This window comes from Eucyclogobius newberryi, unplaced genomic scaffold (assembly GCF_026437365.1).
Source record: "Eucyclogobius newberryi isolate DKJ021-1_F unplaced genomic scaffold, fEucNew1.0.hap1 SCAF_21, whole genome shotgun sequence".
Classification (NCBI taxonomy): Eukaryota; Metazoa; Chordata; class Actinopteri; order Gobiiformes; family Gobiidae; genus Eucyclogobius; species Eucyclogobius newberryi.
The window spans coordinates 30608617-30634132 of record NW_027315846.1 but is presented as its reverse complement, the minus strand read 5'-3'; the positions used below and the strand labels follow the sequence as shown (position 1 = coordinate 30634132).

Here is a 25516-nt window from a genome sequence, read left to right as displayed (position 1 = left end):
TTCCACAGGACAGACTCTGTCAAAGGCCATGCATATTATACCATGTGCAAGACAGACAGAAATGGCCCATGACTACTTTCTTCTGAGCGGAGCTCCCATGTCTTTCCACCAGCTGACGGACAAAGACTGTCCTGATTTAGTCTAGCGGGCGGGTGCGTGGGAGGTGGAGGTCAGACCGGGACACAGCCGTATGCAGGGGCCACTCTGGAGCTCACACTTGACATATTTAAAAGGTCACTGCTTTCAAACTTTGAATTGGTGAAAGAATACACAATGTACCAATAATGGAGACGGAAATGTCTGTGGTTGGAAATGCAAACTTGAATGTAAAAAGGGAATGAAAAATGCTTTTCTTACATTTTCAGCATTTAACCATGTTCTAATATCGTAAAAACATAGCTGGACTTTCAGCTGGCATTCAGCTTCATTCACACTTTTCATGAGCTTGTCATATTTCCCAGATCTGTGGCTTCAAATGTAGAGATCCGGTCGGTCTGTGCTGTTTTTAGTCCATAAATCATCACAGGCTTTAAAACATAAGAGGCCAAAGCAAAGACACAAGAGCAAAAATCAAAACAAATAATGCAGAATACGGACTAAATAATTGAAGTCATAGCGATATTCCAATTACAACCATTCAAATTGCAATAATGACTCAATGGCCTTTTATTCTGCAGCTCTAGTAAACTTTGAGACCACCACATTACCATTGTGGAATGTAGGCGTGTTCCTACTTCAAAATATGTTGCCATTGCATGAGCAAACACTAAAATGTATTGATTTTACAATAGCACTTAATGGACAAAAGGACAGGGACAATGCGCTTTATGGTTGGCACAAGGTGGAGACTTAACATCTATACAATTCTGTTGATAAATGCTTTTGCTGACTTGTAGAAGCTATAGAAGCATTTACAGGTGGTGGAGGACACTTGGAGTGACTCGGGAAACAGCTGTCTGCTCCTGCATTTCTCCATCGGCGCTGAAATCAAATGAGTGTTTACAATGTGTTTACCCAGCTACATCGCTACACGCGGCGCACTGGTCGATTGAAAATACTTGTTATTTAATTACGTTTGCACCTGTTGTTGATTTGCATTTAGCATTAATGCAGCTTGGGCACCGTGGAGACCGGGAGCTGCCACGTTCAATGAAGCCCGGGTAGAAACGAGCTTCTTTGTTCCCAAACTTAAGACAATTACTGACAACAGAACACAGCGACTGGGTCCCCAGTGGACAGGATCTAAAGACAGAGACAAGTGTGCGCAGCACCAGAGGAGGACACGCTAGTGTGGCTGTGCAGCATGAGAAGTGTTCTCCAAGGACCGGCTACAATCTGTCTGGAATGAGCCAATGAAAAGAGACGCGTTACACAAGAACAAGAGAAGGAGATGTATGACATGTATAACCCTGTGTGACAGATGTCTGGAGAGGCAACATTTGACCAACTCTACAAAATATCAATAGGTGGTTTTACAGCACTTTATTCTCACTTGAATAATACATTTTGTAAGTCACTTGAGTAAATGTTTTGGTTCCTCTTCCCTGTGTATACTGTGAGTAAATCTACAAGTCCAAACATCTTTATCTTGACAATGTCCTAAATCGATTTGATTTGATTCATAACGTTCTGAATCGATTAATCACGATTCAATTCAATTCAATTCAATCTGCTCTTAAATAATGAAAATGGCTCAGTTGTGTTACAAAATACAAATGTACATTATTTTTTCACCATAAACAGGTTTGAAGTGCAAACTTGTAAATTGGACAGTTTAAACTTCAGCTGTAACAAAACTGTCTCAAAAGTACAATTTTGAAACATAAAGTAGTTTTTAGATCTGTTTGTGAGGCTCAGTTCAGTGAGTGATCAGCTGCTGCACCTGCCACTGCACCTGCCACTGCACCAGCCATTATCTGTAGCATTGTCCTCACCACTGCTGGCTCTTTGCTGGTCAGCTTCCTGTCCTTTGTCGGTTTAATCTGAAATGGTTCCAGACGTCAGACTTGAGTTGGGACATCTCGCTGAGTCCAGTTTTACCTGTGTCTTGCAGCTGGACAAGCGCACGTAAACGCACCACTGCTGCACCTGCACTAGACTTCATGGGGTTAACTTCATGGGGGAAAATCGATCTCATGCCGTATGAATCGATATTGCAAAATTTTAATGACATCGATCCAAAATCGATTTTTTGACCCAGCCCTAATTGTAAATATGTGACACAGAACATTTTGAAAAGCAGGCACTTCACCAGCTGCCAAACAGTGTCACAGTGTCTTGCTCGCCCTCTCTCCCCCTTTCACTTCTGTCTTCACTCTTTCCAGCTCTGGCCCCCCACTCTCTCCCTCTCTCTCTGGAGTCTGTCCCGGTGAGCTCCACTGAGCCGATCCCCTTCATGCGGCCGGGCCCAGGAGGCACGAGCAGCAGCTGAATTATTGAGAGCAGAAAAACGCTGCCACTAATGGCTCCTGAATAAACAGGCTGGCTGCGAAGTGCACGGGGCATCAGGCTGAAAACGAGCTCAGGAGGCAGGCGCTGTGAGCAGGACACCGTAGAGAAAAGGGCGCGGGAGGGGGGGACAACACTAACACACAATAGTAACCGAAGTAGACAAGGGGTTATATACACTGCAACACATTCTATGGGTATTACAGGAAATGTGTTTATTTGTATGTTTAGGTCCGTTTCTAAGGTAAACTCCTGCCCTTAGTATAGTAACAATACTGCTGCAGTAAAATGAGGACCACATCCCGTCAAAACTGTCATTAAACTGGGACCACACACAGAACTGACCTGGATTAGACCAGAACTAAGAAGGACCAACACATCTACATTGGGACTAAACTGGGTCCTAATTAGGACCAAATCAGGACCAGAAGATGAAAAGCTTTGATAAGTTAAAAGAATCCTTTGTCTGGGAGAAACAGGACGTTTATAGGTTTTTCCAAAGAAACTACAATTATAACCTGGTCTTATTAATTAACTTAATGCAGGTTTGGACAGCCAATCTACTAAATATATTAAAATTAAATGGGATAAGAAAGGTCATTTCATTTTTTACGGTTGAGAAGTGGGAAAGTATATGTTTATCACAAGTCCCATGTTTGGAAGGGATATTGTTGGAAGAATGTGACCCGTATTTTCATATCACCATGGTTGCGTCTGAATGTCCATGCTCGTCCCCTAACTGGTCATTCACTTTATAGCCCTATACCGATTAGCAGACTTTATAGGGCACTCAATCACAGAGTGATTTGGACACTCACTACTTTCTCTTCGCTGCACGTCACGTCACGTGACTTTGGCAAATTCAGCTAAGAATAGATGTATGTAATTAATATTCAAACAGACCGATTTCAATCAGAAATCAGTCTGGCACGCACATATTTATGGACAAATAGATCTCATATTCAACAACAAACAGACTAGATTGTTCAGAGTTTTCCCTGTGATGTGATCTCAAGCTAAGGTAAGCGGCTAATGCTAACAACTTTGCAGCGTAACGGTTTATTTATGTTATTGAGTTTAACAGTGTATTTACCCTTTGCATTTATCATTTGTCATGTTGTGTCCAGTTAAAAAGACCCTTCACTGTTTTTCCAACTTTCGCAATGTATTGTGGTCTATATTTATAGCCCGTAGGCTTCATTAGACAGGAGAGGACAGGGTGAAATGGGGAAAGAAAGAGGGGAGGACATGCAGTAATTCAGTCAGGATTCAAGCTCACGACACTCCGGCCGGCTGCACGCCGTTTCTGAATTTGGTTCTTTGACAATGACAATAAACCTTTTCTGATTCCAATTCTGATGAACTGCGACTTAACCACTGGACCACCGGGCGCACTGCACAGTACTTTTCAAGGTGCATTGCGGGAAATTTTGAGTGCACTCATTTTTCATCTGCGGGACATTCGGACACCACTACAAAAGTGGTGTCCGAATGTAGTGCCCTATGTAGGGAAAAGTGTGGCCATTGGGACGCAGCCCATGTCAAAGTGCTCATTATTGACAGGGAGGTACTGAATGCTAGAGAAACTGGTTGCCGGGAGGTAAATCATTACCAAGTGTTTTGGGACTGTCCTGTTGCACAGAAATATTGGGCACAAATTAACAAGGCAATGCAGACTATTTATGATACCACCATCCCACTCAATTTTAGAACAATGTCTTCAGGCCTCAAAACTCCAGCCATGGACATAATGGATAGATATTTGCAACACTAAAATGGATGGCACAAACTGCTACAATGATTGAGGAATAGACGGACATCATACAGACTCAATTTCTCAATTTCTTTGGATACAATCCTATTACTTTCTCATTTCATTATTTATCTTGAGTTCTCCATGGTCCTACCAAAGTTTTTCCACCTTTCTTTGGAAAGATCAGTTTGTTTTATGCATGTTTTTGTTGTTTCACGTGAAAAAAACTATAAAGTAAAAACAAAACAAAAACAGGACCAGTGTTATAGCAACCTAAATGGTCAAATGTCCAGACCCTGGGCTTTGTAACCCCACTCCTGGAGAGGGGTTGGACATGCCACTTCTCTGGCGTTGCCCACAGGGAGATGACAGGCTGGTTTGGCCTTCTTGTATAGCTCCACAGCTCAGACGCCACGTGTCACTCATTCAGTTTGGACAGACAGGTCTCACTATTGTGTCAGCATACGGACCAAGCAGCAGTGCAGAGTACCTGGTCGGGGACGCCGTTGTTATACTGGGGTATTTCCATGCCCATAGGCAACAACAGTGACAACTATCGAGGGGTGATCAGGAGCAACAGCCTCCCCGATATGACCCCGAGCGGTGTTCGGTTATTGGACTCTAATAGTCACAGTTTCTCCATAGCAAACACCATGTTCAACAGCACAATTCATGGTTCCTTTATCACAGAAAGTCTTCCAGGTCTTCCATGAAGCAGCAAAACATCCCCAGATCATCTCAACTACCACCACCACAAAAGTTGAACTTTTGTCTCATCAGTACACAGTACTTTCCAAAAAGATGTTTTCTGGCAGTGGCTTTAGCCTTGGAATCTTTACTGAAGCAAGTGAGGCCTGCAGTTAGATCCAGAATGTCTTTGTACCTCAGCATGATGTCTATCTTTTGGTCTTCTTCACCTTCTCAGGCAGGTCCTATTTAAGGTTTTTTCTTTTAATTGAGAATAGGCATCTTGTCTGAATAATATTTAAATGTGTCTGATGTTCTGAAACATTTAAGCGACATACATGGGGAAAAGAAATTAGGAAGTGGGCAAACACTTTGAGTTAGTCAGTCAATTAAATGAATTGATTGTCTTTAAAAAAGAACTAAAGTGTGTAAAGCATCTGTCCGTGCACATGCTCTGTCCCAGTGCAGTTCTGGTCCCACTGTGTGCGTTTGGTGCCTCTGCTTGGCCTCTGGCTCAGCGCTCGCCTCTCACAAACACAGCAGAAAGAGTGAAGTGAGGAGAATAGTTTCTGACCTTGCATTGAGCCGGTCAGGTGCACATAAGCACATGTATGAGGAGATTGTCATTTCACGCTCGTAATTTGATGTCTGCACGACATATGTGTGGATATTCATTCATTTTCTACCGCGTGTTACAGTTAGGGGTCGCGGGTGAGTGGAGCCTATGCCAATTACTTTGGGCCTTAGACGGGATACACACTGGACAGGGGCCAGGATGTTTTTTGGCAGGCATCTCTCGACTTCACGTTGAGACGGATTGAGACACGTGCATGATGTGAATTGGAACAGTAGGCTTCCATTGTCTGGAAAAACATTGAACTGGGAGGCTCAGAATGAAAAATGGGAGAACACTATGAGAGTAGGAGAATTGTCCTCATCCGAGTTCACAGAAACTTGAGGAGATCTGCTGCAGATGAAGTGTCACAACCCCTGCCAGAGAATGTCAAGCACATGTCGATCCAGAGCCAACCAGGAGCCAGAAACATGCCGGTCATTTTCAACTTTCAAAATGTGAATCACCAACTGATTCTTCACCATAGTTTTAAAGGTTTGAGTATAATATGCAAAGGATATAAAGTGATATTTGTGCACTTTAGTGTGAAAACCACTACTACCATAACCAATTATTTGAAGTTATAATACCTCAAACAGCCATGTTTTAGCAACACAATGTCAACACGTGGATCTCTAATTTGTATCATGCATTTTCCTTGTTACTTTGGACATTTGGGTCAAACACAAATTTCACACAGGGATCATCTTTTTTTTTACTCAAGAAACAGTGCTGTTGCCAAGAATGGAATAATTAAGTGAACAATACATAAAATAGGTCCAAATTTAGCTTAAGCAGTAAAGTTTGCCTCTGTCACACCTGTGCTTTTTTAAATATCTTGGTTCCAGAAATAAACTGCTCATGCTTCTTTACTCCTGCCTCCTAAATTTCCACTGCACACACATTTACCAGCCGGGCGGATCATGTATCTGAATCCCTCGGCCAGCGTTCTGCCCTGCCCTGCCCAGCCCTGAGCTTAGCTAGAGGAAGTACCCAACATAATGTTAGGTCATGTTCACAAACAATTACAAGAGTGCTGTCTGAACCACACAATGTTTCCTAACTCATTTTAGAGCACTTTGATCAAGTTAGTATGTTCAGTGGAGGGGCCCCAGTTGGCAATAGATTTAGTTCAGATTTACTTCACTTTTGGGTTGGTTGTGTTCACACGCACTGCTCCTCATTCTCCCTAAACCTCGCACCATAAGAAGTGATCAGCTGACCAACGCACTCATTTTCATAACAGCAACGGGCTTAAAGCAAACAGCCACGTGAACTGGCACGCATGTGCCCACTTTCCCCGGTGCTGTATGTGGTGGTCTTTTGGTAAATGCACCGGGAGCATGATGCACGATGGTGGAGCGGCAGAGACAAAGCTGTGTGAGCCATAGATCTATAGGTCTGAGTGGCACACAGAGGCTTTACCTACTGCACAATATGCCTCATCAGACGCAGGTTGCAAACGGCAGCTCCATTTGTGCAAATAAATTGGGCCCAAGCGCATTCTTGATCATATTCCAAACGCTTTTACCATTACCACGGTGGCATTTAGGTCAGCTTAAGGTTAGCCGCTTTTCACACCAACGCCCTGCACCTGAATGAGAGAGAAGCCGCTCTGAGACGCTTCAGCAGCCGTTTCACTAGCGTTGTTCACACTGGCTTAATAGCACTGTTCTCAGAAGGGAAAGCTCCTTTAAGTCAACCTGACTAGTGGCAGTGTGAAAATGACCTTAGATGCCAAGCAAAATACACCATTTCATTATCAATATCACAGGGAAAAGGTGCGACTATGTTTACCCTTCACTGACTGATTAATTTTTATAAAAAGGTATTTAGGATCCTGATGACGCAGTGTCCAACTAGCCCACAGCCATCTATAGCCAGATTATGACTTTGGAATAGGTCTGTTTTTCCCATGTTCAGAGTTAGGCTCTGGGTCCAGTAGCCGAGATCTACTATGTGAGTAACTGACATCACATAAACCTAACTCATGTTTTCTTAATAAATACTTCTAAGTATAGGGCTTGATTGTATACTAAAAACACATTCAGTAATTGTGTGACATTGTGAGATGTGGCAAATGCTTTAGCAAACAGTACTTCTGGTTCTTCCATGTATGTCCCTTCTCTGCAAACCCTCTACACAGCGTTTTAAAGTCTATTTATGTAATGTATTGGTTTTGGATCAAATTGGATGCATTATGCACTGGAAATATTTTGGATCTTGAGGCGAGTGCCCTGCCTCAATAAACATGAAACAGCTTTTGCTAACATGTGCTAGCTTTGTTTTGCTAAGCATGGGGCTCAACATATGAAACCATCACTGGGAATATGGCGGTTTATCACAGGATTAAGTCAGCGTTTGGTGAGAAATGTATATTTTATGTTTATATCTGCTTTCTGCTGTCTTGTTTTCACCAGAGTCTGTGTTCTCTTTAATCCCATCATCTCACTCAAAAAAGGTTCTCACTTTGGAACCTAGTACCACTCAAGGTCCACATTGGACCCTTTGAGGACACTATGCTTCATATAAGACAGTGGTGACACTTTCAGACTGCTCTGAGCTGCTGCAAAGTGAACCAATGGAAACAAGACAAAGATTTTTTGTAAAACTGTTTGATAACGCAGATTCCAGAACTAACATTAACATAGATTTTATTTATTTTAATTAATTTAGCATTTTCAAACTAGTAAAATCACTTAGGGCTAAACCAATTTGTATCCATGGGTTTCAGAAGGAGAAGTTACCATAGCTATTCAAATTTTTGAACAAAATATATATTTTATATTTAAAAAGAAGTCCTCAAAATATTGCAGCTGAAAGCCATGAATTCATCCAGACCACCTTTTGTCTCAGCAGACGGCTTGTTTTGTAGTGCAGATAACATTTATTTGACAACTTAATTAGTTGACATTAGTTCAACAATGGATAGCTAAATGTACTGTATGCTAGTTTGGTCTGAGAGGACTTATTCCCTGAAGCAGCATTCTTTCTGTAGCTTACCTTCTTTTTGTCTCTCATGGAGCTCTTGCCTCGCACCATGATTTTGCATCCAGTCTCTGCTTCCAACTGTTTGGCCGTGAGTCCACGAGGGCCCAGGATTCTCCCCACAAAGTTATACTGCACAGGGAAAAGCAAAAGAAACAGGCCAGAGTTAAAGATGAGACGTGACAGTGGAGTGTTGGCATCTCCACGTGGCACAAAAAGGTCACACTGGAAAAGAACACAAGAGTTTACTTGAACAGGTTAGAGCTGTTTTCAAGGTTTGAGTGAACATGCAGCAGCAGCAGCAGCAGCAGCAGCAGCAGCACCAGCTGTAGCTGTAGGTGTAGCAGCAGCAGCAGCAGCAGCTGTAGCTGTAGCAGCAGCAGCAGCAGCAGCAGCAGCTGTAGCTGTAGCAGCAGCAGCAGCAGCAGCAGCAGCTGTAGCTGTAGCAGCAGCAGCAGCAGCAGCAGCTGTAGCAGCAGCAGCTGTAGCTGTAGCAGCAGCAGCAGCAGCTGTAGCTGTAGCAGCAGCAGCAGCAGCAGCTGTAGCTGTAGCAGCAGCAGCAGCAGCAGCAGCAGCTGTAGCTGTAGCAGCAGCAGCAGCAGCAGCAGCTGTAGCAGCAGCAGCTGTAGCTGTAGCAGCAGTAGCAGCTGTAGCTGTAGCAGCAGCAGCAGCAGCAGCTGTAGCTGTAGCAGCAGCAGCAGCAGCAGCTGTAGCTGTAGCAGCAGCAGCAGCAGCAGCAGCAGCAGCAGCAGCAGCAGCTGTAGCAGCAGCAGCAGCAGCAGCAGCAGCAGCTGTAGCAGCAGCAGCAGCAGCAGCAGCAGCAGCAGCAGCAGCAGCAGCTGTAGCAGCAGCAGCAGCAGCAGCAGCAGCAGCTGTAGCAGCAGCAGCAGCAGCAGCAGCAGCAGCTGTAGCAGCAGCAGCAGCAGCAGCAGCTGTAGCAGCAGCAGCAGCAGCAGCAGCAGCAGCAGCAGCAGCAGCAGCAGCAGCAGCAGCTGTAGCAGCAGCAGCAGCAGCAGCAGCTGTAGCAGCAGCAGCAGCAGCAGCAGCTGTAGCAGCAGCAGCAGCAGCAGCTGTAGCAGCAGCAGCAGCAGCAGCAGCAGCAGCAGCAGCAGCAGCAGCAGCAGCAGCAGCAGCAGCTGTAGCAGCAGCAGCAGCAGCAGCAGCAGCAGCTGTAGCTGTAGCAGCAGCAGCAGCAGCAGCAGCTGTAGCAGCAGCAGCAGCAGCAGCAGCAGCAGCAGCAGCAGCAGCAGCAGCAGCAGCAGCAGCAGCAGCAGCTGTAGCAGCAGCAGCAGCAGCAGCAGCAGCTGTAGCAGCAGCAGCAGCAGCAGCAGCAGCAGCAGCAGCTGTAGCAGCAGCAGCAGCAGCAGCAGCAGCAGCAGCAGCAGCTGTAGCAGCAGCTGTAGCAGCAGCAGCAGCTGTAGCAGCAGCAGCAGCAGCAGCAGCTGTAGCAGCAGCAGCAGCAGCAGCAGCAGCAGCAGCAGCAGCAGTAGCAGCAGCAGCAGCAGCAGCAGCAGCAGTAGCAGCAGCAGCAGCAGCAGCAGCAGCTGTAGCAGCAGCAGCAGCAGCAGCTGTAGCAGCAGCAGCAGCAGCAGCAGCAGCAGCAGCAGCAGCAGCAGCAGCTGTAGCAGCAGCAGCAGCAGCAGCTGTAGCAGCTGTAGCAGCAGCTGTAGCAGCAGCAGCAGCAGCAGCAGCAGCAGTAGCTGTAGCAGCAGCAGCAGCAGCAGCAGCAGCAGCAGCTGTAGCTGTAGCAGCAGCAGCAGCTGTAGCTGTAGCAGCAGCAGCAGCAGCAGCTGTAGCAGCAGCAGCAGCAGCAGCTGTAGCAGCAGCAGCAGCAGCAGCTGTAGCAGCAGCAGCAGCAGCTGTAGCAGCAGCAGCAGCAGCAGCTGTAGCAGCAGCAGCAGCAGCTGTAGCAGCAGCAGCAGCAGCAGCAGCAGCAGCTGTAGCAGCAGCAGCAGCAGCAGCTGTAGCAGCAGCAGCAGCAGCAGCTGTAGCAGCAGCAGCAGCAGCAGTAGCTGTAGCAGCAGCAGCAGCAGCAGCAGCTGTAGCTGTAGCAGCAGCAGCAGCTGTAGCTGTAGCAGCAGCAGCAGCAGCAGCAGCTGTAGCAGCAGCAGCAGCAGCAGCAGCTGTAGCAGCAGCAGCAGCAGCAGCAGCTGTAGCAGCAGCAGCAGCAGCAGCTGTAGCAGCAGCAGCAGCAGCTGTAGCAGCAGCAGCAGCAGCAGCAGCTGTAGCAGCAGCAGCAGCAGCAGCAGCTGTAGCAGCAGCAGCAGCAGCAGCTGTAGCAGCAGCAGCAGCAGTAGCTGCAGCAGCAGCAGTAGCTGCAGCAGCAGCAGCAGCAGCAGCAGCAGTAGCTGCAGCAGCAGCAGCAGCAGCAGCAGCAGCAGCAGTAGCTGCAGCAGCAGCAGCAGCAGCTGTAGCTGTAGCAGCAGCAGCAGCTGTAGCTGTAGCAGCAGCAGCAGCTGTAGCTGTAGCTGTAGCAGCAGCAGTAGCTGTAGCAGCAGCAGTAGCTGTAGCAGCAGCAGCTGCAGCTGTAGCAGCAGCAGCAGCTGCAGCTGCAGCTGCAGCTGTAGCTGTAGCAGCAGCAGCTGTAGCTGTAGCTGTAGCAGCAGCAGCAGCAGCTGTAGCTGTAGCTGTAGCTGTAGCTGTAGCTGTAGCTGTAGCTGTAGCAGCAGCAGCAGCTGTAGCTGTAGCTGTAGCAGCAGCAGCAGCTGTAGCTGTAGCTGTAGCAGCAGCTGTAGCTGTAGCTGTAGCAGCAGCAGCAGCAGCAGCTGTAGCTGTAGCTGTAGCAGCAGCAGCTGTAGCTGTAGCTGTAGCTGTAGCAGCAGCAGCAGCAGCAGCAGCTGTAGCTGTAGCAGCAGCAGCTGTAGCTGTAGCTGTAGCTGCAGCTGTAGCTGTAGCTGTAGCTGTAGCAGCAGCAGCAGCAGCAGCTGCAGCTGTAGCTGTAGCTGTAGCTGTAGCTGTAGCAGCAGCTGTAGCTGTAGCAGCAGCAGCTGTAGCTGTAGCTGTAGCTGTAGCTGTAGCTGTAGCTGTAGCAGCAGCAGCAGCAGCAGCTGTAGCTGTAGCTGTAGCTGTAGCTGTAGCTGTAGCAGCAGCAGCAGCAGCTGTAGCTGTAGCTGTAGCTGTAGCTGTAGCTGTAGCTGTAGCTGTAGCAGCAGCAGCAGCAGCAGCAGCTGTAGCAGCAGCAGCAGCAGCTGTAGCTGTAGCTGTAGCTGTAGCTGTAGCTGTAGCAGCAGCAGCAGCAGCTGTAGCTGTAGCTGTAGCTGTAGCAGCAGCAGCTGTAGCTGTAGCTGTAGCTGTAGCAGCAGCAGCAGCAGCTGTAGCTGCAGCAGCAGCAGCTGTAGCTGTAGCTGTAGCTGTAGCAGCAGCTGCAGCTGTAGCTGTAGCTGTAGCTGTAGCTGTAGCTGTAGCTGTAGCAGCAGCAGCAGCAGCTGTAGCTGTAGCAGCAGCAGCAGTAGCTGTAGCTGTAGCTGTAGCTGTAGCAGCAGCAGCAGCAGCAGCAGCTGTAGCTGTAGCTGTAGCAGCAGCAGCAGCAGCTGTAGCTGTAGCTGTAGCTGTAGCTGTAGCAGCAGCAGCAGCAGCTGTAGCTGTAGCTGTAGCAGCAACAGCAGCAGCTGTAGCTGTAGCTGTAGCTGTAGCTGTAGCTGTAGCAGCAGCAGCAGCAGCAGCAGCTGTAGCTGTAGCTGTAGCTGTAGCTGTAGCAGCAGCAGCAGCAGCAGCAGCAGCTGTAGCTGTAGCAGCAGCAGCAGCAGCTGTAGCTGTAGCTGTAGCTGTAGCTGTAGCTGTAGCTGTAGCAGCAGCAGCAGCAGCTGTAGCTGTAGCTGTAGCAGCAGCAGCAGCAGCTGTAGCTGTAGCTGTAGCTGTAGCTGTAGCTGTAGCTGTAGCAGCAGCAGCAGCAGCAGCAGCTGTAGCTGTAGCTGTAGCTGTAGCAGCAGCAGCAGCAGCTGTAGCTGTAGCTGTAGCTGTAGCTGTAGCAGCAGCAGCAGCAGCTGTAGCTGTAGCTGTAGCTGTAGCTGTAGCAGCAGCAGCAGCAGCAGCTGTAGCTGTAGCTGTAGCTGTAGCTGTAGCAGCAGCAGCAGCAGCAGCTGTAGCTGTAGCTGTAGCTGTAGCTGTAGCTGTAGCTGTAGCAGCAGCAGCAGCTGTAGCTGTAGCTGTAGCAGCAACAGCAGCAGCTGTAGCTGTAGCTGTAGCTGTAGCTGTAGCTGTAGCAGCAGCAGCAGCTGTAGCTGTAGCTGTAGCTGTAGCTGTAGCTGTAGCTGTAGCAGCAGCAGCAGCAGCTGTAGCTGTAGCAGCAGCAGCAGTAGCTGTAGCTGTAGCAGCAGCAGCAGCAGCAGCTGTAGCTGTAGCTGTAGCTGTAGCTGTAGCAGCAGCAGCAGCAGCTGTAGCTGTAGCTGTAGCAGCAGCAGCTGTAGCAGCAGCAGCAGCAGCAGCAGCAGCAGCAGCTGTAGCTGTAGCTGTAGCAGCAGCAGCTGTAGCAGCAGCAGCAGCAGCAGCAGCAGCACAAACAGCCTCCACATGAATCACACCACTGGGGAGTCATTTTAGCCATTTCATAAAGCACTATTTCAATAGAAAATACAAGTAAATCCACCATATCAGTGCACGTTGCTCACACAGAAGCCACATCTCGACTGGCCCCCTAGACCGGTTAGCTTTGAATCATTTTGGGATGGTTCTTTTTAATTGCAGAGGCCGTTTGCTCCATGAGGACCAAAACATAACTTAAGATTTCTTGATAAATGAAATTTAAATTGTACCAGAAATACACTTTTTAGTCATGAGGATGATGCCAATTTAAAAAGAGCAATTCCAAGTGTGGGTCACTGTGAAATATGTTAGAGTACATGCAAGCAATGTTTGACAAATGATTAAGAATCATGTTTAAACAGTGCTTGGATCTCCTTACACATGAAGAGACACATTAATATCCATATGAGCAAGATCATATTTGCTGCTTTATGAACCCGAGCGGCACTGCGTGTAATCCTGAGTGATTACATGATGTCTGATGGCTGTGGAGCTTTAGCCGGCGCATAAGCAGATGTGGTCATTTTACAATTTAGTGCCCGGGTGTCGCGCCTGGTTCAACACTCCGTCACACGCCACGCTGCCGAGTGTCCGTGAAGGGTATTGCGTTTGGAAATTTGGCATGGTCCAAATAACCTTCAACGTTAATAGTATTGAAGATTGTACAGCGTCACTCACTCACCCGCTCGCTCCCTCTTGTTTTTATTTTGGCTGGGAATTTGGTTGGATTATTTCGACACATTTCATCGTTGTCCCATTGGAAGCCAGTTTGGAGTGGAGAGGATTACTTGGGTAAATGTGTTTCCCTTCTATACAAAGCTGCAAAGCCACTCAGCAGTGAAGGGCCTTGATAAGGGAATAGTGCACAACGCTTCCCTCGCCCTCCCCTCACTGTGTGTCCTCAGCATCTTCCCCAGTCCATTTCCGCCATTGTCACCTCCTCACCACCCAGACACTCCTAAGACTGGCTAGCTTCATTTCCTTTACTTTAGCCAAGGTTCTTTAGGCTCAAGTGAATAAAAGCAACTCTCAACTTTAGTCATTATTTTAAAACATAATGTTTTAAAATAAAAGGTTTAAAAAGGTACTTAGAGAGCATGTTTTTAAGGCCAATAACAAAACAAGTAAAGCAAAATACATGTGTCCTTTAAGACTATACCAGTAGTGACTCTGGTTATGTTCGGATTAGTCTCCAGGAAGTGAATGTAAATCACTGTAATGTCCCCACAAAGCGCATGCCTGCATATGATTCAGGAGGCTGTCCGCTCTTCTCAACCTGAACACAGCCAGGGGACGTTTGTTTGTGTGAGTGCAGAGGGCGGGAGGGGGGCACCTGTCCTCAGAGGTCAGCCTGGCACGCAGCACTCTGCACTGGGCACGGGCACAGTGAGGCAGGCCTGGTCTGTGACTGGTACAGAGCCAGAGCCAGGAGAGAGATGTCTGTGTGCATCAGGCTAACGCAGCAGACGAGAGCGACGAGCGAGAGCGGAGGCCCCGGGCTCTGCTGCCGTTGCTGCTGCTGCATGCTGGGGACAACACAACGGAACAAATAACACTGGCAGCCACAGATGTCAAAACTAGACTCTTCAGCACTCCGAGCCATAGATACTGCCACTGCACCATTTTGGAAAAAACTGTTGAAGAGAGATTTTCAACACAAACGTAGCTATTACGTTTGAAAAACATCTACCACACAGTTTAATGGGTTGTATTAGATTTGTATCCGTGCAGGGCTCCAGAGTGTGAACAATTTTGGCGCACGAGCAACAAAAAATTCAGTGCAACTAAATTAAAGGTTGAATGGACGATTTTTTGGGCCCAAATCTGAGTCTTATTTCCTCGTGTCGTGGATAAATCATTTGTCCTGCCACGTGTCAATCATAAAACGCACCTGCCGCTCACCTGCAGCCGCGTCAGGCTCGTCCCACGTTTCCACGTGCCTAAGCGCATTGATCTATCACAATATAGTTCCCTCAGTGTACGGGGCAAAATGAAGACGGAGAAAGACATTTCGAGCTGACGCAGAAGAGACGGAAATCTACATGAGACGAGCGATGTGTGTTGTATCAGTCCACACGGGGGAGTGGCATGTGCACGGGGGAGTGGCATGCGCACGGGGGAGGGGCATGCGCACGGGGGAGGGGCATGCGCACGGGGGAGGGGCATGCGCACGGGGGAGGGGCATGCGCACGGGGGAGTGGCATGCGCACGGGGGAGTGGCATGCGCACGGGGGAGTGGCATGCGCACGGGGGAGTGGCATGCGCACGGGGGAGTGGCATGCGCACGGGGGAGTGGCGTGCGCAATCTTATTTACAGACATTATCTTACGTTTTACTCAGAAAAGAAGTCTGTAAAGACGTCTAAAAGAAAATAGAAAGTTGTGCGTGTTAAGGACACACACATCCTTTCCCATCCTCGCCTAGTCCAATTAAATTGCAATTTTACGAATAAACAAAATGTTCTCATTTTAGTGTGAACATTAAGCTTTCCAATAATATAAAGCATGTCTCTGTAGCTTAAGAAAACCCTTCATTGGAATGGATCAGATCAGGGACAGTGTCTGAACAGGCCACGAGCAGGAGAGAGGTCTGTTGTTATTATATTATGTATTATATTATGTATCATATTATGTATTATATTATGTATTATATTATGTATTATGTATTATATTATGTATTATGTATTATATTATGTATTATATTATGTATTATATTATGTATTATATATCATATTATGTATTATATTATGTATTATATTATGTATTATGTATCATATTATGTATTATATTATGTATCATATTATGTATCATATTATGTATTATATTATGTATTATGTATCATATTATGTATTATGTATTATATTATGTATTATGTATTATATTATGTATTATATTATGTATTATATTATGTATTATGTATCATATTATGTATCATATTATGTATTATATTATGTATTATATTATGTATTATATTATGTATTATATTATGTATTATATTATGTATTATATTATGTATTATGTATCATATTATGTATTATATTATGTATTATATTATGTATTATGTATCATATTATGTATTATATTATGTATTATATTATGTATTATATTATGTATTATGTATCATATTATGTATTATATTATGTATTATATTATGTATTATATTATGTATTATATTATGTATCATATTATGTATCATATTATGTATTATATTATGTATTATATTATGTATTATATTATGTATTATATTATGTATTATATTATGTATTATATTATGTATTATGTATCATATTATGTATTATATTATGTATTATATTATGTATTATGTATCATATTATGTATTATATTATGTATTATATTATGTATTATATTATGTATTATATTATGTATCATATTATGTATTATATTATGTATTATATTATGTATTATATTATGTATTATGTATCATATTATGTATTATATTATGTATTATATTATGTATTATATTATGTATTATATTATGTATTATATGAAGAAATAAATCAAGGATTCCACAACATGGAAAGGGCTGATAGTGTATTTCTCCCCGCAGCCCATATTAAGAATATTATAAAGTGTTCCACTTAAAAATAGTATTAATAATACATTAATAATATTAATATACAAAAAGCTGTTTATACAATTAAGTGATGTGATATAAAATGATTGCAGTTTAACAATATGAGTGCATGTATGACTACAGTGACATTGTGATGGTGGCAATCATAATATTTAAAGAAAATTGATTTAAATGCACACATACATACATACATAGTGTAGAAAGTTCAGAGCGAGGCAATCGTATGAGAGTATGGCTATTATCCTTCTGTTCCTTTAAGCTCTGTGCTGTTGTAACCATTTTGTAGATTTAAATAAAGGCATTTGTCAAAAGAAAAAAAGAAAAGTGTTCAACATGAAAGCATACTTTATACAACATTTACAGCCGTCAAGCTGCAATGTATTCAAATGTTATGCTTCAGAGTTAATATCAGAGGTGTTGAATATATTTTTCTAATTACCATTTTTATTTTCATAGTACGTGAACGTATCAAAATCAAATCAATATTGTGAAACTAAGAACTAAAAGAGGTGCAGTGCTGACTGATGAGTTTGCTTTACAACACTCAACATTTCAAGAGGAACGTAAACGAAAAGGTATTTGCACGAAACACCAGCCAATCACATGGCAGCATTCAGTGTGTGATATTGTGAGAACACATCTCATGTCAGCTTTATACAGTTGTAAAGTGAGTGTTTGTGAGCCTCAGAGGGATGGGAGAAGACGAGCTCGTTCACAGGAGTGTGAAGGAAGTGTCCTTTCAAATCTACAGCAAGGACCTCAAATTGAAGCTGTAGTAAAGTTCATGTATTTTTCTGCAAAATGCATTTATCTGGGATTTAATGTCACTTGTTGCAGCAGTGTCTTGACATTTTAGACCGCCATATAACACGGACCCTATTTGTAGAATATTTTACTCATTGAAAATAGAAACTGAAATATGCTTTTATGTGCAGCACCTGAGGCATTCTGCGCTGATCAAACAGGTCACTGCCGGGCTTAGTCCTAAAATTAGCTACATAAATATTGCAATGTTATAGTTTTAGCTGGCTAGACCGGTGCAAAGATTTACAGTCTTTACACAACCAATCACACAAGCAACGCCCCCTTAGTGAACTCTGATTGGCTGCAGCTCATCACTTGGCCAGGGTCAAGGATGTGTCACAGTGTCTTGACTTCTAACACAGAAAGTGGAATGGCACCGAAGCGAGCCAGTCTCCATTTTGGTGCTTGCATTGTTGGGTCAGGTTTAAAAACAACACTTAAAGAAAACATTATGGTAGATGGATTATTTTGAGCGGTTTTAAGATTGTTCTCTCAAAAACATACCTGGAGTGGAGTTATATTTGGCTTTATTGACACTTGGTTGATGAATCCCATTTAGTAGGTAATCCCTTTCTCGAGGCAAGCTAGGTTTTTCTCCCCTATATGGGGCTGTCAAGGTTATTTGGTTAATCAACAATTGTGATTATTCAGGGCACAATATAATTGTAAGAACTAAATTATAATTGCAGCATTTTAGGAAGCAACAATGAGGGATTTCAATAAAATCTATACAGTTTAAGGAAGCATATTTTGCTATATTTCCCATTTCATCATCTACCCTAAGGACATTTATGATGATATGTTGCATTGTGCAACATGCATAAGTAGTTATGAAGCTCACAAAAGTAAATCTAGCATAATATGGGTACTTTAAATCAGGCCAAATATGTGCAACTCACATTTCATTCAGAAAGTTTGATTCCAAAACACCAGTGAGGAATGGTAATCTCCCTGATTATTTTAGTAGTAGAGTATTCTATTAATCCATAATTTTTTACACATTTTGTAAAACTATTAAAGAACTATATTAAATAGGTTAGTAGTTTTGATCATTATATTCCATTGCGATAAACAAATTAATGATGCTTTGAAATCACATTTTTATTCTTATTTTCACAAGTAGGTCGGTCTCCAAAGCAGCATTATTTCATGAGGAGTGCATCTGCCACATTCCAGTATCTTTGAAATCATTTAGTAAGAGGATCTATGTTTGTCTGCCACAGAAACTAGAAGAAGGAAAACAACATTGCATTCATATGAATCTTTATAAATGTCTAACTTGTCACCAGTCTGTATTGAACAGTAGCTCTGAATTCATTTGCATTTGCCATGGCCATGTGTTTGTAAAACCTTGTTACGTGAGGTCATTGTTGGTTTACTTTGTGGTGTTTTGTAGAAGTAGCTCCATGTGCAGTTCACTTTAGCCTGTGTCTTCACTCCTCAGCGTGGACTTTGACTTTCTTCATTGCATCTTATGCTTTTGCACACAACAAAGCTCTAGAGACAAGTGTTTAAAACCACCTTCTCCTCCGTTGTGCTTTAGTTGCTGCAGAAACGAGCTCCACAGATTCATGCTGTTCGAATTAAATATATTTATTGAAGGAATCATGGAGGCAATAAAATAATTATTAAAGCTTTTTGTAATCAAACTACTCCATTTACTTGATTAATCATTTCAGCCCTAACCCGTTTTTTACATTCTTAAAACCATGAATAACAGAACATCTTAAACTGTAGCAGTTCACATGTATTGCTCAAATAATTATAAATATTCACAGCATGCAAATGTTAGCACAACAGCTTACTTCTCACTTGGCACCTTAATTAGATGCAAATAGCGCACAATGGACTCGTGTTAGTTTAATTTATTAAATAAGAAAATATTTAAAAAATAAAATCGGCTCCAGCCAATTACCAGATTTGACTGTTGCTAAAAATCCTGCAAAATCGTAAGACTAAATCGTTTTATAGTGACATCCCTACCCCCAATTAATTCCTTCTGCAACCAGTAGATGGAGCACTAATTCCAGGCATAGGACACATTAGCAATTAGTCCTTATATTATTAGTTCTTAATATGAGATGCATTACGAGAGCATGTTTAAAGGCCTACAACAATACAAGTTAAGCAGAATGTGTCGCTTTATAATGCAAAAAAATACAATTGCCCATAGGGCTTTAATGCCACATCAATCAATACAGAGTTTATGTCCCATCATATATACATCTATATTTATCATAATTAATGACTGGTCATAATTAATCTGCACATCCTTTTTCTTAACTGCTGACACTGGTCCTGTCCTCAGAAAATAACTCCATATTTCCATAAGCTGGTCCTAATGTGTGCTCAGTATTCCTCTCACACACAGGCCGTTCTCTTGGATAAGCCCTTCTCTCTCTCTCCCGCCATGATCTCGTCTCCCCTCCGCGGCAAAAACACACCACAAAGCCACAATTGTACGCCGCCCAGTCATTGTTCCTCCAGAAACAAGCAAAACAACCACACCACAAACGGCTGAATATCAGCGTGCTCTCTGGGTGCTGACTCCAGTTCACTCCTCACAGTGTCGCTCCCAGCAAACCCGGCTGTGAAACGCCGATTACATTGATGAAACAAAAAAAGCCTTTAATGTCAGAATAAACCCGTGTCCTGAAAGGGCTTGGGTACTGTGTCACTACTCCTTGTTTGTTGTTTCGGGGGGGAACTTGAAGAAAAGTCTGCTAAAGATAAGGCGTGTAAGGGAGTATGTCCGCCAGAGGCGGCAAAATGATAAATGAGCAGTCTGTAAATGTAAACATAATATATTATAGACTTAAAGGAACATTTTGGAGTAAATGGTGGAACTAGCAGTGCATGTAGGCAGGCCTCCGCTCACAGCCCACAAAGACGCATTGTGCAAACGGCTCATTCCGAAAAGTTGGTTCAGAGTTTATCAGTCCAACTCATGCCTCACATACCTTCCACTTCTGTCACAGGCTCCCATGTCCACAAAGGACACTCTGTTACATGTGTCTATGTGCAAAGCTGTCCTTCACAAAGCCCAGCCCCAGTGTGCTCTGTCACAGAGAAAGGGCGAGCTTTATTAACCTGTTTCCATCCACCTATTTGGCCCTGTGCACAATGGTTGTGCCCAAATGTCTTTGCTTATTAAAAGAGGATCTTACAGCCCACATGTGAGTGTGATGCATCATTAGAAAGCTTAGGCCTTCTAGTTTCTGCAGATGTGCAGATGTCACACTGTCAGGGCTTCAGAACTTACACTACAGAAGCCCAAACATAAACAAAACATCCTTTTTTAGCCTCACCTGAATATTGTCCATGTGTAATGGTCCTGAGCAGGACATACTTCATTGTGTGCTTATGCTGTTCACTGCACATGATGTTTATCTTATCGACAACAACTGTGTAAAGTTTCAGATCTCTAGAACAGGCATTTTGGTGCTGTTGACCTTTATGTATCAAAAAGTATATTCAAGTGATCCAAATATGTGCCAACTGTGCCAAACTGTTTTACTACAATTTTAGCTCCTCTATGACCATAAAACATACATTTTGATGTTTTTTTAGGCCACTAATACCTATTATATCTGCTAAAAACAATGAATGTGAAAATGTGTAAATATGAGTTTATCCATGAATTTCACATAGAGATGAAAACATTTAAATAAATTAATAATATTTTTATTTTATTTTTGTATTGATATAATACATATATCTAACAAAATGCGCGTCTAAAAGGCCAATAAAGTCAGAAAACGTTATGCGTAAAATCTAGTAGCCTCCTGCCGTCTCTTTACAGTCGTTACGCACGAGAATACAGAGGATTCTGTGTGTGGGACCCCTAAGTCCCGCCCCGCATTCTAAAGCTATTCTTATTGGCTAAAATAATATGTCAAAGTCCGCTAAGTCACTGCTAACGATAGCCATGTGGCTAAAAACACGTTAGCTTCGCGCATCGGAAGCAGCGCATTTTTTCCTCCGGAGGCTGAAGAGAACAAACCAGTGGACAGTGGATCTCATTCTGTAACAGTCTGACTTATAAGATGGTGTTTGGTATCGATCTTTTCTTCAAACAGGTCATTTGTTATAGACGGAGAAATGCGAGAAACAAAGAAAACTTTGTTTACTTGACAATATCTCGAAATCGGAAAACTTCAGGAAAAATACAAGTGTATATTGTTGTTCAATGATTCCTTACGGACAGACTGAGCACAAGGATGTACAGAATTAAAGCCGTTTCGTCCGTCATAAACACAAACAGGACATGCGTTTGTAAAAGTTGAGACTTTCTCACAAACTATTGGCAATTGCTTCTTGGGGCAAATTATTCAATGTAAATCAATGACATATTCGTTTTGTTGAGAAAATAATCTTTAAAATGATGTATAACTTGCTGGTATTGACCACGGAAATAAAAGTGATTTAAGAGAATATTTGAGATATGGAAAATGCGCGCGGGTGGATGGGAACAGGTTAATGAGAACTGGAAAAGCAAAAGTCCAAATCACTCAAGAATTGCTTTGATTCATTTCAGAAGTCCTTTTTTACAAGAAGAGTTTGTGTAAAGTGAAAGAAGAAACTACCGGAGCTTGAGAATAGAGTGCGTGCGTGCGTGCGCGCGCATGTACGCGCGCTTGTTCGTGCGTGCGCGCGCATGTACGCGCGCTAGTTCGTGCGTGCGCGCGCATGTACGCGCGCTAGTTCGTGCGTGCGCGCGCATGTACGCGCGCTAGTTCGTGCGTGCGCGCGCATGTACGCGCGCTAGTTCGTGCGTGCGCGCGCATGTACGCGCGCTAGTTCGTGCGTGCGCGCGCATGTACGCGCGCTAGTTCGTGCGTGCGCGCGCATGTACGTGTGCTTGTTCGTGCGCGCGCATGTACGTGTGCTAGTTCGTGCGTGCGCGCGCATGTGCGTGTGCTAGTTCGTGCGTGCGCGCGCATGTGCGTGTGCTAGTTTGTGCGTGCGCGCGCATGTGCGTGTGCTAGTTTGTGCGTGCGCGCGCATGTGCGTGTGCTAGTTTGTGCGTGCGCGCGCATGTGCGTGTGCTAGTTTGTGCGTGCGCGCGCATGTGCGTGTGCTAGTTCGTGCGTGCGCGCGCATGTACGTGTGCTAGTTTGTGCGTGCGCGCGCATGTGCGTGTGCTAGTTTGTGCGTGCGCGCGCATGTGCGTGTGCTAGTTTGTGCGTGCGCGCGCATGTGCGTGTGCTAGTTTGTGCGTGCGCGCGCATGTGCGTGTGCTAGTTCGTGCGTGCGCGCGCATGTACGTGTGCTAGTTCGTGCGTGCGCGCGCATGTACGTGTGCTAGTTTGTGCGTGCGCGCGCATGTGCGTGTGAAAGGATGAGTGGTTCCTTAATGTAAAGCACTTTGAGCGCCTTGAAGATAGAAAGGCGCTTCATAAATGTGATGTCATGTGAGAGTAGGGTTCATGTTCATTAGGTATGGTGTGTTGTTATGGCACTCTGCTTTGATTCAATCCCATTATTCACTCCATCATTGTGAGGCTTGTAATTGTCAGTTGATTCCTTTCCCATTTGACACAGAGTAATAGAGTGTTAGGAAGTTTGAGGTCCTAATACCTAATTATTTTCCTCGTGATACTGACTTGGGGGCATTTGAAGTCAGCGTCACTGAATTGAGTTCTACACAATATCACTGATTACCCTAATGCTTATTTCAGAGAAAGGAGCTATAACAAATCAATGCTGGCCATTTCCCAGGCCCTGGTTTAAATGTACAGATATTCAACAGCCCCTTGTGTCTGTGACGCCTGATTGTGACAAAGGCTGATGGACGTAGGTGCAATGGTGAGGTCTACCTCCTTTGATAAGTGTGTCAGGGGTTTGGTGGCTGTGGGGATAGAGGGGAGGTATGAAAGGACCTATTATAACAGTCAAGTTAGCAGAGTTTAGAAAGACATCAACAAAGCTAATAAGTCACAGCAATTAAGCAATTTCAAGTGTCTTAAAGCAGAACTAAGTCAAATGTAACCGTATTAAATATTTTTGGAAGTCCCTGTGACGATTAAATGTGTATTTTGTGAACGTTTGAAGTGTCTTTTGTCGACCCCTGCGGCCTCTGGGTGGAAAACCAGCCTTGCAACATTTGTCGACATCGCCCGAAGAAAACTCTCCTGGGAAAGCCTGGATCTTTTCTTTTATTAGGCCATGTTAGATCATTTTGTATTGCATTTCAATCAGACAAAAAAAAAGCTTTCATGTGTGTTAAAACATCAGAGCAGCGTCTCAGAGCAGTTCTGGAGCAGGTGATCTGCGGCTGTAATGACTGGAGGGGTCAGGAGGATATCAGCAGTGAAACATGCCAATAACATCCTCTTTCCTCTTTACAGCATGGCCTGAGCTGCACTACTATTATTATGGTCTGTTTTTATAGTTAAGTTATCTTCACACTAAAGTCAAGATTATTATAACCAATAATAATCATGATTGATCACAATGATTCACATCACAAGAAAATTGTAATAAGTAAACAATAATCAAAATTATCATTCAGAGAGTTCGTAGTTAGGGCTGTCGCAGTAACCACAATTTTGCAATACAGCACTATGATCACTTTAACAGCAAAAGGGCTCAAGTGCGTGTGGTAACCGCATTTTACATTTTGATGAAGTTGTGCGCACATGAACCGAGTAATTTAAATGTTTAATGATGAACTATGTTTTCACTGAAATCTTTCACGGTCGTTCTGCCATCAGACTGGACTCAATGAGTCAATAAATAGACAGCACAGAGGTGAAAGTTCAGGTGCACGACTGAGCATTCTGCACAAACAGCAGCATGTTTAACGTAAGCCTACACTGACCAAACAAAGCAGTGTATCAGTTTACAGATAAAGAAGAACTGAAGGTCCAGAGATGCCCTTATGTCCACACAAAAACACAAATCCTGCGTGCTGTGTGTAACTCCACGCTCAAGCCAGAACGCACGTGATTAACACTTGGCTGTAATAATACTAAAATACTATCCAATCTGCCATGATAATCCTCCTCCACCCATAAGTGTAGTGAAAGTATAAGCATGTGCGCAAAACGAAAGAAACTTAACTTTCTAGATGCCCTTTTTTTTGTGCATAACTTTGGCCATAGCCTGATGTGTAGTCATGGAGTTAATCACAGATTAGAGCTTAGTGCGGTCTCAATTTCAATACTAAGAAATACACTAGATTCTCAATACCAGTGATAACACAATGATAATTTAAAACATTTAAAATAAGGTCAAGATGAATCGATTTTTAAATCAGCCATTATTTATAGCCACAATGTGTTATTGGTGGGTTTTTTTTAATCTGAGATTAACCACAGAAATGTGTCCAGGCCCAATGTGAGTCACACAAGTGTGTTTATGATTGTCTGTGGCGCACTGAACGACACATTACACACGGATTACATGACTCACCAAGACTGAGGTCCACACAAGTGCGAGTGAACAGCACGAGCTACAGATATTTTTTTATGCTTCATGAGTTCACCTGATTGCACGAGCCAAAGGAAAGAGACTTTTTCAAAGTTTCAAGCGCTGAGGGGGAGGGGCTTGAAACTTTGAAAAAGTCTCTTTCCTTTGGCTCACGCCAACAACAAACAGATCTGTAAAGCAAAAATAATACTGACTGCTGACATCAAAAAGTTAAGATACAATTGGTATTTATTATTATTTATCTGTAAGTAAGACATTGAGAATTTGTAATGATAATCACCTTTGGTATGACAAAAGGTCGGGAACAACAGCAACAGATGTAGAAATACTGTTACATGTGATATTTTGAAAGGAAATAGTCTTGTCTGTATGACACTTAACATGCACGATATGACAAATTTAAAGTTTGCACATGAATGAATGAATCTGTACAAATAAAAGGTCTGTTCAGGTCCTGGACTTGTGACCTTCCCTGGCCTGTGCCTGGACTGTCCCAGCTTTAGCGTCCAAGCGCGGCTCTGGTTTCAGAACCTCAGCACTTGAAAATGGGGGCCACCCGTCTCCCGCCCTTCGGCCCTGTCCTGCCTGTGACCAGGGGGCGCAAACAGACCGGCGAAGACGGGACAGTTCAAAGACATGTCAGCCGTCGCAAAATCAGTGTCGCCTCAAGGTCG

The 25516-nt window shown here is 43.9% G+C and overlaps 1 protein-coding gene across 5 annotated transcripts in view; it reads right to left on the bottom strand.

The window, feature by feature from the left end:
- qkia (QKI, KH domain containing, RNA binding a) overlaps positions 1-25516 on the bottom strand; it is a 181740-nt gene that overhangs the window by 97956 nt on the left and 58268 nt on the right. For all 5 annotated transcript variants that reach the window (XM_072457017.1, XM_072457016.1, XM_072457020.1 and 2 more), the window contains exon 3: positions 8505-8621. In XM_072457017.1, coding sequence (XP_072313118.1) covers positions 8505-8621 — 117 coding nt within the window. The remainder of the gene's footprint in view (positions 1-8504; positions 8622-25516) is intronic.